The sequence below is a fragment of the Mytilus galloprovincialis genome, chromosome 10, assembly GCF_965363235.1.
Source record: "Mytilus galloprovincialis chromosome 10, xbMytGall1.hap1.1, whole genome shotgun sequence".
NCBI lineage: Eukaryota > Metazoa > Mollusca > Bivalvia > Mytilida > Mytilidae > Mytilus > Mytilus galloprovincialis.
The window spans coordinates 7,563,258-7,579,978 of record NC_134847.1 but is presented as its reverse complement, the minus strand read 5'-3'; the positions used below and the strand labels follow the sequence as shown (position 1 = coordinate 7,579,978).

The 16,721-nt window shown below is 31.8% G+C and overlaps 1 protein-coding gene across 1 annotated transcript in view; it reads right to left on the bottom strand.

Moving 5' to 3' along the window:
* LOC143048847 (uncharacterized) overlaps positions 1-16,721 on the bottom strand; it is a 59,888-nt gene that overhangs the window by 37,554 nt on the left and 5,613 nt on the right. The window contains exons 3-7 of the mRNA XM_076222716.1: positions 15,288-15,443; positions 14,205-14,360; positions 13,929-14,084; positions 8,332-8,475; positions 5,190-5,348 (exon numbers count right to left, since the gene is read on the bottom strand). Coding sequence (XP_076078831.1) covers positions 5,190-5,348; positions 8,332-8,475; positions 13,929-14,084; positions 14,205-14,360; positions 15,288-15,443 — 771 coding nt within the window. The remainder of the gene's footprint in view (positions 1-5,189; positions 5,349-8,331; positions 8,476-13,928; positions 14,085-14,204; positions 14,361-15,287; positions 15,444-16,721) is intronic.

The following is a 16,721-nucleotide window of genomic DNA, read 5'->3' as shown; positions in this document are numbered from 1 at the left end:
TGTTAGTTCCGGTTTTGACTAATTTGGCAAAAAGGAACTTTCTAACTAGTTGGTATGTTCCGTTGGAACTTTTCAACTAGTCACTTTGTTCCGGTGGAACTTTTAAACCAGAGGAAGAACAAAGTAACTAGTTATTTTAAAAGTTCCTCCGGAACTTTTCGGCTAGTTAGTTCTTTCCGCCCGGAACTTTAATTTCCAGAACAAAAGAGCATTTACATAAACAACAAGAAAAGTCAGTTTAATCTTTTTAAATAATTATAAGTCGCATGGCTGATTTTAACAACATTTTTGTGACTTTTGCTAGAACAATAGTAGATGAAAACAAAATATAACAAAACCGATTAGCAAGACAATATTAAAAAAAAAGAAACGCTCAAAATAAGTTGAATCTTTTTTATAAATTGTTGTCAACCTTTTTTATCATTTTTTCCCCTTTTATGACAACTATTATACCAGTCTGAGATATAAATAAACTTCAAACAGCAAATGTTGTCACCTAGACGAGGGAGCCGTCATTGTATGCTTCAATATATGAGTTATTGCCACTCAATGAAGATTGTTTTTTCTGACGTAGTCCCTCCCCTGTTAGTTTTGCTGGAAATTATACAATGTAACCCCTGATGTGTATGTACTACGACAACGTTTTTTTTAATATTAAAAAAAAAGATTAAATGCAAAGAGAAAAATGATGGAAGAAATGCTAAGATTTACGCATAAAAATTCAAATGTAAATAAAAATGAAATATATAAAAATTGGAAAACTGTTTGAGACTCTAATCAACTGAGGACAAATTATTATAAATCACTAAATGAAGCTGATTAATTTATTGCTCCTTTGTGTCCAGTGGCAAATATTTCATGCATATTCACGACTAGATTTAAAGTGGATCAATTTGAAGCAAATGTTCACAAATTTAGAGTGGCACTTTTTACAATAAGGCAGAGCGTTCGCTAGAGGTAAAACGTATGCCGTAATAGAATAGATATGAACAATAATGATCGAACTCGTAAGTTATAAAGCCCCCCTTCCTTTTTAGCTCACCTGGCCCGAAGGGCCAAGTGAGCTTTTCCCATCACTTTGCGTCCGTCATCCGTCGTCGTCCGTCGTCGTTGTTAACTTTTACAAAAATCTTCTCCTCTGAAACTACTGGGCCAAATTTAACCAAACTTGGCCACAATTATTATTGGGGTATCTAGTTTAAAAAATGTGTGGCGTGACTCCGCCAACCAACCAAGATGGCTACCATGGCTAAAAATAGAACATAGGGGTAAAATGCAGTTTTTGGCTTATAACTCAAAAACCAAAGCATTTAGAGCATATCTGACATGGGGTAAAATTGTTTATCAGGTCAAGATCTCTCTACCCTGAAATTTTCAGGTGAATCGAACAACCGGTTGTTGGGTTGCTGCCCCTGAATTGGTAATTTTAAGGAAATTTTGCTGTTTTTGGTTATTATCTTGAATATTATTGCAGATAAAGATTAACTGTAAACAGAAATTATGTTCAAACAAGAGGCTGTCACAACGACAGCAAACCGGATTTATTAATATTTATTTGTGTCCTGGCAATATCACAAGAACCATTACTGATGAATAGTGAAAGTGAAAATCGTCAATATCAAATTTGACCTCCATTTTGTCATCAGTATCAACATCTTAAAATTTGAAAAGCTTAGATTGAATGGTTCATGAGTAAATGCAACAACGTGAATGGAAACGCCATTTCACAATCTTTCAAGAACCATAACTCCTGAACAGTAAAAGTCAAAATCGTCATAATTGAACTTGACTTTTAATTTGCCATCAGTAACAACATATAAAAATTTCAAAAGCTTTGGTTGAATGGTTCATGAGAAAATGCATGGACACGACTGGAAACACCATTTTTCAATCTTTCAAGAACCATAACTCCTGAACGGTAAAAGTCAAAATCGTCATTATTGAACTTGACCTCCATTTTGTCATCAGTAACAACATATTGAAATTTGGGAAGCTTAGGTAGAACAGTTCATGCGTAAATGCACGGACACGACTGGAAACTCCATTTTTCAATCTTTCAAGAATCATAACTCCTGAACGGTAAAAGTCAAAATCGACATTATTGAATTTGACCTCCATTTTGTCATCAGTAACAACATATTAAAATCTGGGAAGCTTAGGTAGAACAGTTCATGCGTAAATGCACGGACACGACTGTAAACTCCATTTTCAATCTTTCAAGAACCATAACTCCTGAACGGTAAAAGTCAAAATCGCCATTATTGAACTTGACCTTCATTTAGTTGTCAGTAACAACATATTAAAATTTTAAAAGCTTTGGTTGAACGGTTCATGAGTTAATGCACGGACAACATTTGATTCCCGCCCGCCCGCCCGCCCGCCCGCCCGCCGTACATCCCCAAATCAATAACCGAAATTTTTGTCACAAAAATCCGGTTAAAAAGTAAGATTTACAAATAAGTCAACATGACCGAAAGGTCAGTTGACCCCTTTAGGAGTTATTGCCCTTTATAGTCAATTTTTAACCATTTTTCGTAAATCTTAGTAATCTATTACAAAAATCTTCTCCTCTGAAACTACTGGGCCAAATTAATCCAAACTTAGCCACAATCATCTTTGGGGTATCTAGTTTAAAAAATGTGTGGCGTGACCCTGCCAACCAATCAAGATGGCTGCCATGGCTAAAAATAGAATATAGGTGTGAAATGTAGATTTTGACTTATATCTCTGAAACCAAAGCATTTAGAGCAAATCTGACATGTAGTTAAATCGTTCTTCAAGTGAAAATCTATCTGACCTGAAACTTTCAAATGAATCGGACAACGGGTTGTTGGGTTGCTGCCCCGAAATCAGTAATTTGAAGGAAATTTTGCCGATTTTGGTTATTATCTTGAATATTATTATAGATAGAGATAAACTGTTAACAGCAATAATGTTCAGCAAAATAAGATCTACAAATAAGTCAACAAGACCAAAATTGTCAATTGACCCCTTAAGGAGTTATTGCTCTTTAGGGTCAATTGTTAACAATTTTCATAAATTTTTGTAAATTTTTGTAAATTTTTAGGCAATATTTTCCACTGTAATTACTGGGCCAAGTTCATTATAGATAGAGATAATTGTAGCAACAAGAATATTCAGTAAAGAAAGATCTACAAAAACATCACTATCACCAAAACTCAATTTTGTCATGAATTAAATCTGTGTTTATTGTTAATCAGTGTTAATATGCACATAGACCAAGGTGAGCGACACAGGCTCTTGAGAGCCTCTAGTTTTTCTCCACGATAGACGAATGTCATATACAAAACGTCATGAATTTACAAACAATAACGGCCAATTTAAGTAAATGAGATATGGACTTTTTTATAAATTAATTCCTATTGCAGCCAACATATCCCGATTCGGGACAGGTTATTTATTTCCACAAAATACCGCCTGATTATTGATCGAAGATATTTAAGCAACCAAAAGCACTTTGAATCAAACAAATTCTTGAAATGGTAAATTAAGGTATTTTGCTGGGTGTTTTTCCCAATCCTATTTCGGGCCCCCTGATTTTAACACGGCGTATCTAATTAGTCATGCCCGATTACTTTTTATTGAATTGAACTTCAACTTAAAGACCTACATCGGGTAAATAAGTTCGAGGTACAATAAGTAGACAATAGAAATCCTTTGTGAAATAAGATCGTTCCAGGTATCTTAGAAAATAAATTTGCGTTGAATAACAATGAAAAATGCACGAGCAGGTTTGTAATAACTCTAAGAGCAATTTAGAATTACTAATAACCACAATAATAAATTGTAACTGTACAAAGAAATAAATAAGAGAAGAAAAAATAATATTATTAGAATAATAAAAGACAGTAACATACAATACATTATTCTGAACTGACCATGCGAGGGCTGTATCATCCAGTCAAGGTTGTTAAAAACTTCCATCATCAACATCATTCTGAGACCAGAATATTTGTCTCCTATCCATATTCATCCAGATTTATTTATTATAATAAGCCTTACCAACCTAGCATGAGCTGTGTCCCTTGGTCTGTCAAACATGGGGTTTCCCTTGAGTTGAACTGCCGTGATCTCGAAATATTTCTAAAGTTGGCTGACTACGAGATGACGAGAATCAACTGTACCAATACTATACTGTACCCCAGAAGCAGTGTCAGTGGCAATGTTTGGATATTTGTTTGTTTTTAATTACAATATTTATTTTCACTGCTGTTAAAGCATACTGTCCTCATGAAATTAGTGCATTTTTGCATGCATTGTCAAATGTCCTATATCACTTACAGTATAAATATGAATAACTAGATGGATGAGTAAAGTTATGGTTATATGAACATGATGAACAAGTTATTATTGTGAACAATGTACATATTCAATTTTATTTATAGAAAAATTGAGGTAAGCCTCGAGCTCATAGTAGACTGTTAATATTAAGGTTATAAACAGAATAGGAAATCAAGATATTTTGAAATGCCTAGAAAGAACAGACTTGTGATGCTTGTAGAGAATCATAAAACAGAAAAAGATGAAAATAAAAAATAAGCAAACTGCATAACTGCCAACTGTCATTATTTGCAGGGGATTTCCCCCATGGGGGATCCCAAATGGAAATTTTGTCCTCAATTTAAACCAAATAATTTATTTTACAATAGCTATAGGCTTGTAAAAGTATGAAGAAGCCAAAAACAACATTAAATTATATTTAAAGGCCCCTAAAATGTTTTGTAGGACTATAAGAACCATCTTTCATGTAAAACCCCCATTAACATTTTGAAAAGTGGCAGGTATGAAACTGATGTTCATCACAAATAAACATGATTAACATTAAAGCTATTGAAAGTTCAGATTTTTTTTAAATGTTTTAATTTTTACGAGAATTGTAACAGATATATGTACAATTTAAAAAAAAATGCATTTCAAAAAAAGTTTAGGCAAAATTTTACCAAAATCTGTGACATATAGCCCATTTATTATTGTACTGTAGCTTGCCCTTACGGGAGAGTTGGAAGGAATACAACACAACATCCCAAAAAAAAGAAAAAAAATCAACTAGAGGATATTAAATTTTCTTCCAACAAAAGGAAAGTGTCAGTTTCATACCTCAAATTTTCTAAAACAATTTTTTAATTGAAATTGCTGTTAAAATATGGAATAAAAAATTGAATATTCACCTAGTTTACAAGTTCCACCTGTATTGGGAAAGTTGCTATCATAATATCCATTGTTACAAGTACACTTTAATCCTGTATTACCACTACTTTTACATACAGCATTAGGTAAGCACTCTGTTGGCTGGTTGTTCTGGGTACATGTCACTCCTGACTGCAACTCTGCAATATAAAAGTAACCATTGTACAAGAAAAGGATATGACGAATTATCTAGCTTTGCTGACCATTATTGCTTTTTGCTGTTGATATCTTTTATAGGATCTACAAGAATGTAAAAATGGGTTAAACTGTCTTTCAGGGCAATAATAACTATAGTCAGTTGAAAATTTGCTCATTTGACTTGTTCATAGATCTTTTTCTGATGATTGTATCTTCTATTTACTATTGCTTTTTAATATAGTATAACTTCTCTAAAACACCAAAATGGGTGAAAATATTTGTATCTTCTATTTACTATTGCTTTTTAATATAGTATAACTTCTCTAAAACACAAAAATGGATGAAAATATTTGTATCTTCTATTTACTATTGCTTTTTAATAAAGTATAACTTCTCTAAAACACCAAAATGGGTGAAAATATTTATTCAGTGGCAATTATTCCTATAAGGTATTGGTTTACAATCTCAACCTTGTTGACTTATTTGTAGATCTTATTGCGCTAAAACATCTTTCTATCTTGAATTTCTCTCTGTTTCATGTTTTTATGAATAAATGCAACATAGGTTCAATTCATCTTTCAAAGACAATAACTCCTCTATTCATGCTATTACAGGGACCAATTGACAAATTTGATCATGTTGTCTTTATTACTGGGAAGATTCAATGGAAAATTATAAAAGGTTAAATTTATCATTTGAAAGCAATTACTCCAATAACGAGTCTTTGGACAATTTCAGCTATGCTGATTTATTTGTAGATTTTGTTGTTCTTAAAATGTTGCTATTACAAGTTTCTCTTTATCCATTATAGTTTTCAAATTAATAAAATAAACAAAAATTGTATTTCTGAAAATATCCATTTCTCAGGTTGTACATTTTATAATTCCAAATATGGTGCACAATATTTTTTGAAAATTGCAAAGAAGATTAACCTAACGCTGCTGCTCTCCCTGTTTACACATTTATCAAATATCCAAATCAAAGCATCATTCTTGATGTGATCCAGCAAATTTTGAAGCTAGTCTGGAATTTGTTTCTGATCATACTTTAATTACTTTTTTTTTCATTTTTTTTCTGACCATACTTTAATTACTTTTTTTCATTTTTTTTCTGACCATACTTTAATTACGTTTTTTTCATTTTTTTCTGATCATACTTTAACATGCTTAATTAATTGTTTTTCATTTCCGTAATTATTCTGCCTTAATGTAAAAGTAATCTCCACGTATGATCTAAGAAAACTATGTAGAAAAGAACAAGCACACAAAAGAATTTAGCAAAGACAAGACATTTTTGAAGCTAAATCCAATGATACTGCTTTATTTTACAAACTAATAGAAAACAAAAAGGGTAATGGGTCGATTTATTGATGAACTAATTGTAGAAAATAACACATATCTATCACCTGATTGTATAATGGAAGGTTGGACAAGCAGCATTTTGGTGATCTGGCATAAAAATCCTGTTATCAAAATTTTAACAGAAATACGTTGTACATGTACTTAGATCCAGTGGAAGATGAAAAGAAACTAATATTGCAGATCTGTCAGGAAAGTTATACACATGACGAAGTTTCAATTCAAGAATTCAAACATGACTCAATAAATCATATACGAATAAAGCTAAGAACTATTATGACATTACTGCTGAGAACTTTACTTCTGCTAGCCAGTCACTCTTAGAATATCTTAGCTACATATGAACACAAGCTTTGAACAATGCTACATACCCTTGAGAACACTGAAAATTTGAACTCTTTCTCCTGTATTTAAAAACATTGATGACGTAAAAAATGTTTAAAATTACATAGGGATCACGGTAACACCTACCTACTTTAAGAGTTTTTCTCAGAGTTCAGTATTTTTGTTGTTCTACTTTCTACTCAAAGATTATACATGTAGATACTACTAAAATAATAATAAGTTCTTAAAACATCAACATCCATAACAGAAAGGCTTCACAGCAAAGTTGACTTCACTGCTTTGTGAAAGTTTCATTAAATAATTTGAAAAGGAGAGTAAGGGTCTCAAATTATCTACATATATATCATATATAGCTTCATTAGTTGGCAAATCTGCATTTGACTTGCATTTCTTACAAAATTAATAAGATGTCTCTTTCAAAATGGAATCTAAAAACAATCAACATGTATATTATTAATCAACAATTTTTATAAAAATGCAACATCCTGTATTAAATAATATTTCAAATCACTTATTCATTATAGAGCAAAGAGTATGCCAATGTGGAACTATTATTGTGATCTCTGGGAAGAGACCAAATGAACGGGTACTCAACATTTAGATAACTTAAAGATGAATATGATATTGGCAAAATAGATCCCTGGCTAAAAAAATCAAGTGCAAACATAACTGAGAAAAAGAACATTTCTTTTGTGCTAGACTAGCAACTGGAACATACATACTTCAAGCTAATAAAGCTGAATATTCAAAACAAGTGAAGACTCTGTAACAATGCTGATGAAACCATTGAACATATTATTTTGTTGTGTAATTCCTTGACACCAACAAAAAAGCCTTTTATAGACAAAATATTAACTGACTGTAGATATTCAAAAAAGAAGGCCTGAAAACAACCATTGATTTGATAATATTAATTTATAACTTATCAGAGAAATTTCACATGAATATAGAAGAATGAATTTGTAATGACCTGGTACATGTACCATTATGCTGCCCACTTCTACATACACTTCATTCTAAACGCTAATCTTTGCTGGAAAAACTTGAAAGACTGGTTGAAAGAAATGAGATGTTTATTGTAGTCACAACATAAGTGGTGGTGCACATGCATGTAGTTTAATTAGCTTTATGTCGTGTTTTATCTTCAGCTTCTATGTTATTTATGGATCCCCTTAATACAATTATAAATCTATAAGAAACATTTAGCTTATTTTTTTACATTTAAGTACAAAATGTTTAAAATAAAGTTGAAATTAAATCAGTAAACAAAAATGAACTCTACCTGACACACATTGCCCACCAAGGGTAGAAAAAGTATCATCATAGAATCCACTATTACAGGTACAAACTCCACTCTTACACACAGCATTAGGTACACATTCTATAGCATCATTATCTCTGGTACATGTTACACCTGACTCTTTCTCTGCAAAAAATATTTTAATCATTTCAAAAAACAGTTGTAAAATAGACTATCTAATGGTGATAACTATGTATCAATTTTAATAACTAGTGGCAAATTAAACACATATTTCGGACTAAAACATGGTATTGTCAACCCAGCTTTTTACTCATTAAACACTCTAAGTTAGATTTTAACATGCTTTTTCACAAAACTTAAAGCCAGTCAGTCTTTATATTTACTATTTATCTTACCATGATGCAGTGTGCTTCGTGGAATTGTATTAAATGACATTTTTAAGCCTTTGTTTTGATCAGTGAGTTTGAACTGAAGACCTACTGAACTTGAGCCATGCATGCTGGTAGGTCCACAAACTGACAAGGTGTTAAAAATACAAATACCCATTTGATCATAAATTTTGTACAAAATTAAATTTAAGACACATGATTTTTTTTCTTGAAGCTAAACAATAGACTACAGAAAAGGATATAAGGAGCAGGGAAGACAATTGTTAATTTACATGTGAAAACTTCTATTCATAATAATAAAATATGTCTAGTAAAATGATAAAAAATTCAAATGCAATGCTTCATGTGATCAATTTAAGAAATTACTACAAACAACATAATCAAATTTTTATCACTTTTTTTGGATGCAAAACTAAAAACCCCTTATGCATAGATGTCTTTCTGTTAACAGTATTTATACATCTGTATTGTTGTGGACATATATCATCATCTTAATAAACTTAATAACAAACCTGTAATACACTGTCCACCACCTGTATCAAAATTGTCATCATAATAACCAGTATTACAGGTACAAACTCCACCTTGACACACAGCATTAGGTACACATTCTGTTGGTTGGTTTCCTAGGGTACATGTAACTCCTGACTCTTTCTCTACAAACATATTTTAATCATTTCAATAATACCACTAGAAAAATACAGTATTTAATAATATTTTATGCAAGATTCTGACATACAGCGTTATGCACATATTAGCCGTTAGTTTGTTAGATTGAGTACATTCTTTAACCTCTTTTTTTACAAAATTAATCATAATAGAATGCAGACTTAAAGACACAGGCCCAGTCTTGACATACAACATTAAGTTTCTAGTTGTATAATAATTAGGAGTCCTTTGTTTCAGAGTAAAATGAATTGCGATTTTTTGAATGCTCATGGCTAAAAACATAAAGGAGACAACAAGAAAATACTGTATTAATGTACACATAAAATATCAGCTTGTTGACTACAAGAAGTCATGACAAACATATTGTAAGGGATTACCAGGTATTGCAAAGAAAATAACAACAATCAAATATCTGAACTTCTGTTAGTCATAGTGGTTGGCCCTTCTCATGACTTTTTGATATTGAACTTTTGTTGATTGACTCCTATGTTATATATCAATTATCATTATCAATTTAAAAAAAAAGAAGACATAATTACCAAATGAAAGTTAATAATTAAGTAGCAGGTGCACATCATTTTTTCTATTACACAAAACTAGAACCAAAAGATAAATTTAGTTGTAAAATGACACATCTTCCTAAATCTAAGTTCTCAAGAAGTTCAAGTCCAGAAAAATGGGAAAAAGGGGGTTATGAAACATCTTCATTTGAATAATGGAAAATAAAAAAAAGGAAAAAAGGACGTAAATAAGCGTATGCCTTTGTGGAACTGAAATATCCAAATCCAGGAAAGGACATACATTGTCAATATGACAAGCTTTTTCCAAAACCGTCACCACAAATGAAGTAATATTTTATAACTAGTATAAGGTACTTTTGTACATGCATGTTATAACTTGTATTTCTGCATTGAACAAGCTATAATAGTTAATCAAAGGTACCAGGATTATAATTTAATACACCAGACGCACATTTTGTCTACATAAGACTCATCAGTGACGCTCAGATCACAAGTGAAACTGCGAGCTACTGCTCACTGATGATACCCCCGCCGCAAGTGGATAATTTTAATAGTGTAAAAATATGCAAGTGTTCGGTAAACAGGAAGTTGTTGAGTGATGAATCTGAAAACGCATTACACGGTATAGCTGACCCTTATAAATCCTGAAACCAAATTTCAGAAATCCTTGTATAGTAATTCCTGAGAAAAATGTGAAAAAAACTTTCAACTTGGCTATCATATGTAAAATCATATAAGTGTTCGGTAAACAGGAAGTTGTCGAGTGATGAATCTGAAAACGCATCACACAGTATTGCAGACTTATATAAACCCTGAAACCAAATATCAGAAATCCTTGTATTGTAGTTCTTGAGAAAAATGTGACAACGATTTTCAACTTGGTTATCATGTGTAAAATAATACAAGTGTTCGGTAAACAGGAAGTTGTCGAGTGATGAATCTGAAAACGCATCACACGGTATAGCTGACTTGTATAAAGTCTGAAACAAAATATCAGAAATCCTGGTAGTGCAGTTCCTGAGAAAAATGTGACGAAAAATGTTCAACTTGGCCATCAGGTGTAAAAATGATACAAGTGTTCGGTAAACAAGAAGTTGTCGAGTGATGAATCTGAAAACGCATCACACAGTATAGCTGACTTATATCAAGCCTGAAACCAAATTTCAGAAATCCTGGTAGTGTAGTTCCTGAGAAAAATGTGACGAAAAATATTCATGGGACAGACGGACTGACTGACAGACTGACGGACTGATGGACTGATGGACTGATGGACTGACGGGCTGACAGAAGGACAGACAGAGGTAAAACAGTATACCCCCCTTTTTTTCAAAGCGGGGGTATAAAAATCTATAATACTAAAATTACGAGGTCCAATTTGTCAGCCGTCATCACGTAAAAACGACGAATCACAGAATTCAACTTTATATATAACTAATATAGTACAAAGGTGTAGATTAAAAATTATACCACTCCAGGCCCTTTTGTTTTCCACGTAATTAATATTGCCAATAATGAAGGTGTCAGACCACCAATTACTCCCTCCAATTTAGAACGTATGTAAAAGTAGTCCTACTTTGACACAAAATAATGCTTTTGATGGCATTGTTTACTTAAACTAACCAACAAATTTGCAGAAATGAAACTTTTGGTGAAAGGGAAATATATTTAGACCATTTTGAGCCAAAATTCACTTGTCTATGAGTTTGCATTAAAAATTCAGGATTAATGCGCTACATAGTACACTAATTTAAGATTTCCAGAAAACCGGGAGTTATTTTGGTAGTACCTGTCTTTTCAAAATCTGAAATTTGTTACAAGACTTTAAACATTGGTTGAAAATTGGCATGTAGGAAGGTGATACATGTACAATTCAGGATATACCTGGTTTCCTTGAAGTTAAACTTAAGGTAAAATATTTAGAAAGCTGTGAAAATTGCAAAATTTGGTTGAACAGATAGGGATTTTTAATTGGTGGTCTGACACTAAGAAGTTCCGGGTCGAGTCCGCTACCGATACCAATAGTATATTCACCTGTTACCTATTACCTTATATGTACGTTCCGCATCTGACAGGCGCACCACCAAACGTTGTATTCAGGATCAATATGCTATATACACGGGTCATAACCACAGGGTTGACACTACTAAATTGTCAAATTGTTACCTATTGTAGTATTTTAATCAGTTAGACTTTCTAAGATAACAATACGAATACTAAAAATCTGGACTAAAAATAAGGCGTATAGGTACAGTTTTCAATTTGTTAGTGGGCATGACGTAAAACAGCGAGGAAAAGAATTCAACTTTACTTATAACTTATATAGGACAATGCTGTAAAAAAATAGTTATGTCACGGGTGTGTTCTAGTAGTTATAAAGATTAACAAGTACAAAGTTGACAAGCATTGAGGACCCAAAATTCCCAAAACTTGTGCCAAATACAGCTAAGGTAATCTATTCCTGGGATAAGAAAATCCGTGGTTTTTTGAAAAAAATCTAAATTATAACATGTATAATGTCTCTGCATGTTATAACATATATACAAAATTGCAACATGTACATATCATATACATTTAGCCAGGACATCTAACGAAAAGTTTGTTAATGTGTGTGGAATGCAGAAACTTATCCTTTTTGGGATCATTTTTTTTTCTGTCAGTTGTGCTATTACTGTGTCAGCTATAATTATATTTTATCGTTGAAAAAATACAGATTTCAGTCATAAATGATTCACATCTGACAAATCCACCTCAGATAAACGATTGCACAAATATTTCAATGACAGGTGAATAAAAGTTTACAAACATAATATTTAGCAAGCTATTTGGGAAGGAAAATGACAATTAGAATGTAACATTAACTAAAAGTAATTTTTAATTTAATACAATTTGGACTAATATATTGAATATGAATGAAATATTTTGTTGAAAAAAGTTTATTAAAACTGCTTTGGTGCATCTCTCAATTCACACACATAACTCTTTAGTTGTCTTTGAAGTAATCAGAAAAGTTTTATGTTCGGATGAGCAAGCGAAGGAGAACATATGATTGTTTTGATGTACCCTCTGGAGTAACAAGTACAAGAAATGAATGAAATATTCTATACTTAATATTTTGTTTTAAATAACATACAATCTATCTTAAAAGTCAATGCTTTCACCGTATTTCTAAAGAAATTATTCATTGAAGTTGAATTTCTTTGCTTTACAATTTAACCTGAGGATGGTGAGCTGAAATTATACAAACCTGGGGCACATTGTCCACCATTGCCATCAAAATTATCATCATAGTAACCAGTATTACAGGTACAAATAAGTCCGGATCCTCCACTTTTACAAACAGCATAAGGTACACACTCTGTAGCATCATTATCCCAGGTACATGTTACACCTGACTCAAGTTCTTAATAAAAAAAAAAATAAGAATATATAATAGCAATTCAATGTAAGTAACTGGGAATCTAGTTTCCACAATAATAAACAACCAGTTAGTATTGTTTAAGAAGAGTCACAGAAGATGTACAGTGAGCTTCAAATTTCACATAGAAATACTTGATAAAACTATAAAGAGAAAAATACAATTTTTGGCACCTTTCTTAAAAGACAATAACAATCAAGACTCACAAAACCAAAGGACATTTACATCAACAGTCACTAATATTAATTAAGTAACAACACGAACTCCACTAAAAACCGGGAGAGAAATCAGGTGCTCCGGAAGGGTAAGCATTTCCTGCACTGTATACCGCACCTGATGTGTTATTTCTTTGTTAAAATTAATAATGCACATGCATTTACTAATTTTAAGAGTGTGCATGATTATTTAAAATATCGGCATAGGTTTCATTATTAGACAACATATCTTTTTAAAGTAGTTTGCACATGATCTAACAGTTAATAACTAAACACGTGATTTGAACTGGACACATAAAAGTGACACAACTGAAAATTTGAGACAAATATAGAAACAATTGTGGTCTTACCATCATACTGAAAAATACATTACACCTCTTTTTTTCCTACTACATTGAAGAATACAAACCTGGTGTACAGGTTCCACCAGAATCAGCAAAGTTACTGTCATAATATCCATTAGAACAGGTACATTTTAGTTCTGAACCATCGCTCACACATACAGCATTAAGCACACACTCAGTTGTCTCATTTTCCTGAGTACATTTTTCACTTAAAGCTATTTCTAAAATATAAAGCATATTCTAATATCATTTTCAAATTTTGTGCATCAAATGTTTAACTTATTTCATACCTTTTTGAGCAAACGTTTAAAAAAGTTTAAATTTAACAAAAATATACAAACCTGCAGCACATTGTCCACCAGTGGCACTGAAGTTGTCATCATAATAACCAGTATTACAGGTACACTTCAGTCCAGATCCCCCACTCTTACATTCAGAATTAGGTACACATTCTGTAGCATCATTAACCCTGGCACATGTTACTCCAGACTGTAGTTCTGTTATAGGAAAAGAGAAAAAAATAGTTTCAAAATAATCTGCTACCAAGAAAGAAACATATTATTATTAGATAAATATTTTTTTAAATACAGACCTGCAATCTCAAAGGTTTAATTTTAATAGTTTGGCATAGTTTTGGTATATAAATAAAATATTTTGATATTCATGGACAAAATACAAAAAAAATACATTTACCTATTCATAAAACCAAGTTCAATGTGACACTTTTGAATTTAGGTAAATATTTTTGTTCAGCAAAATTGTAATCTGTTTAACGTAAGGGTACCCAAATTGCACTGAGTACCCAAATTGCACCTATTTAGAAAAAATAGCAACGGAAACCTTACAAGGATTCATAGAGACTAAACAATTTTTATTTTTATGATTTGATAATATGCACGTCTTTCAACATAGGTAAACATATTTAGATGTTCACAGTATTTATCAACAGATGGACTGTTTACTGAAAAGGCAAAATGTACGAAAATGTCACCATGCGACGTCATCAAAACGTCATCTTTTTAAAATTAGCAAATGCAATATTTTATTAGTATCCATTTCGTAAAATATGAAGAGTAAGCATGGACTAATATCCTATTGTTCAAAATATTTGAAGAAATTAAACAAAAGCTCGGTTATTAGACTTGTGAATCTAAGCATGGATGCAATTTGGGTACTCCTCATTACAGAATCATGGATAGTTTAGAGGTCTATTCAAACCCATTTTTTTAAGACTCAATATGAATTAAAAATTAAATTGGTGTACCTATACAATAAAGAAAGATAGGGCTACAAAATAAACAGTATGGACATTTGTTTCTTGATCATAAAAAAACGTAGGTGAAAAAACTGTCAAAATAGGTGCAATTTGGGTACCTTCACGCTATAAGCATGATAAGATAATTACTTGATAATTGAGTACAAACCTGATACACAAGTTCCAACAGAAGGGTTTAAATCATTATCGTAGTATCCAGTAGAACATTGACATTTTAGGTCTGATCCTACACTCGTACAGGTTGAAAAAGGTACACATTCATCCGCAGATCCAGACACTGTACATATTCCTCCCAATGCTATCTCTGAAAATCAGTCATGTATTTTTTTTACAAAATTTCCTGATAATGTTTCAAACAATTTGCTGGATCTTTTCAAAATAATTTAATTCAATTGTTTTTAATCTTTAAAATCAATTTCTTGGTTCAGGTTTCACAGAAACCTTGTGTTTAAAAGCAAATTTACATTGCTGCCTTAACTAAAAGAGAGGTGAATGATACCAACGGTGTATTCAATGTCATAAGTGGAAAACAAAATTGCATTGACAATGTATAACCAGATGCTCTGCAGGGTTTATACGACTGCAGTGGTTGAACCCTGAACAGTTGGGGCTAGTATGGACACAACATACAAGCTTGACACAGCTCTGAATTTCGATTGTGATTAAGTAGTTGACACATCATAGATTTCTGACACAGAATGATTGTGGTTCTAATGAATTTAAAAATCATTTTTTTTATATTGAGCAATACCCTTTCTGTTGAATATTAATCCCCAAAAAAAAAATTGATAGAAAACTCATTTGAATTTCTACAATCTGATAGGAGAAAAATTTTACCCCCCTACCACCCTACCCCCCCCCCCCCCCCACCAAACCCCTTCCACATTTTGTTTCACCTCCCCTGTTTCCTTATAAATAAAATAATCTCAAATCACTCAAATCAATTTTCTTATGGAGTTGGCAACAATAACTTCTCATTTAAATACATCATAAAATATAAAATATAAAATGACATAAAGTTTTGGTTAAAACTAATATTAATAAACAGTAACTTCTAACAAGAGGCTCTCAAGATTTTTGGTTAAATCTCTCATCAATGATTATTTTGGCTTTTCAATTTATTTAAATGTTCTTTGAATCGTCCTATTTTCTTTAAAAGCAAAAAAAAAATCATTTTCTCCTATGTTCTATTTTAGCCATAGGAGCTATGTTTCTGACATACAAGGAAATGAAATATAAAATTTATACTAGATACTCTGAAACTCATTTAGCCTAAGTTTGGCTGAAATTGATACAGCAGTTTCAAAGGAGAAGATTTTTTAAAGTTAGTCAACATGATGAACAAATTGTGAAAAAAAGTCTTTAAAGGGCAATAACTCCTTAAGGGGTCAATTGACAATTTTGGTCAAATTGACTTATTTGTAGATCTTACTTTGCTTAACATTTTTGCTATTAACAGTTTATCTGTATCTATAATAATATTCAAGATAATAACAAAACACTGCAAAATTTCTTTAAAATCATCAATTCAGGGGCATTATACCTGAAAAACCAGTTACCCAATTCGGCTGAAAATTTCAGG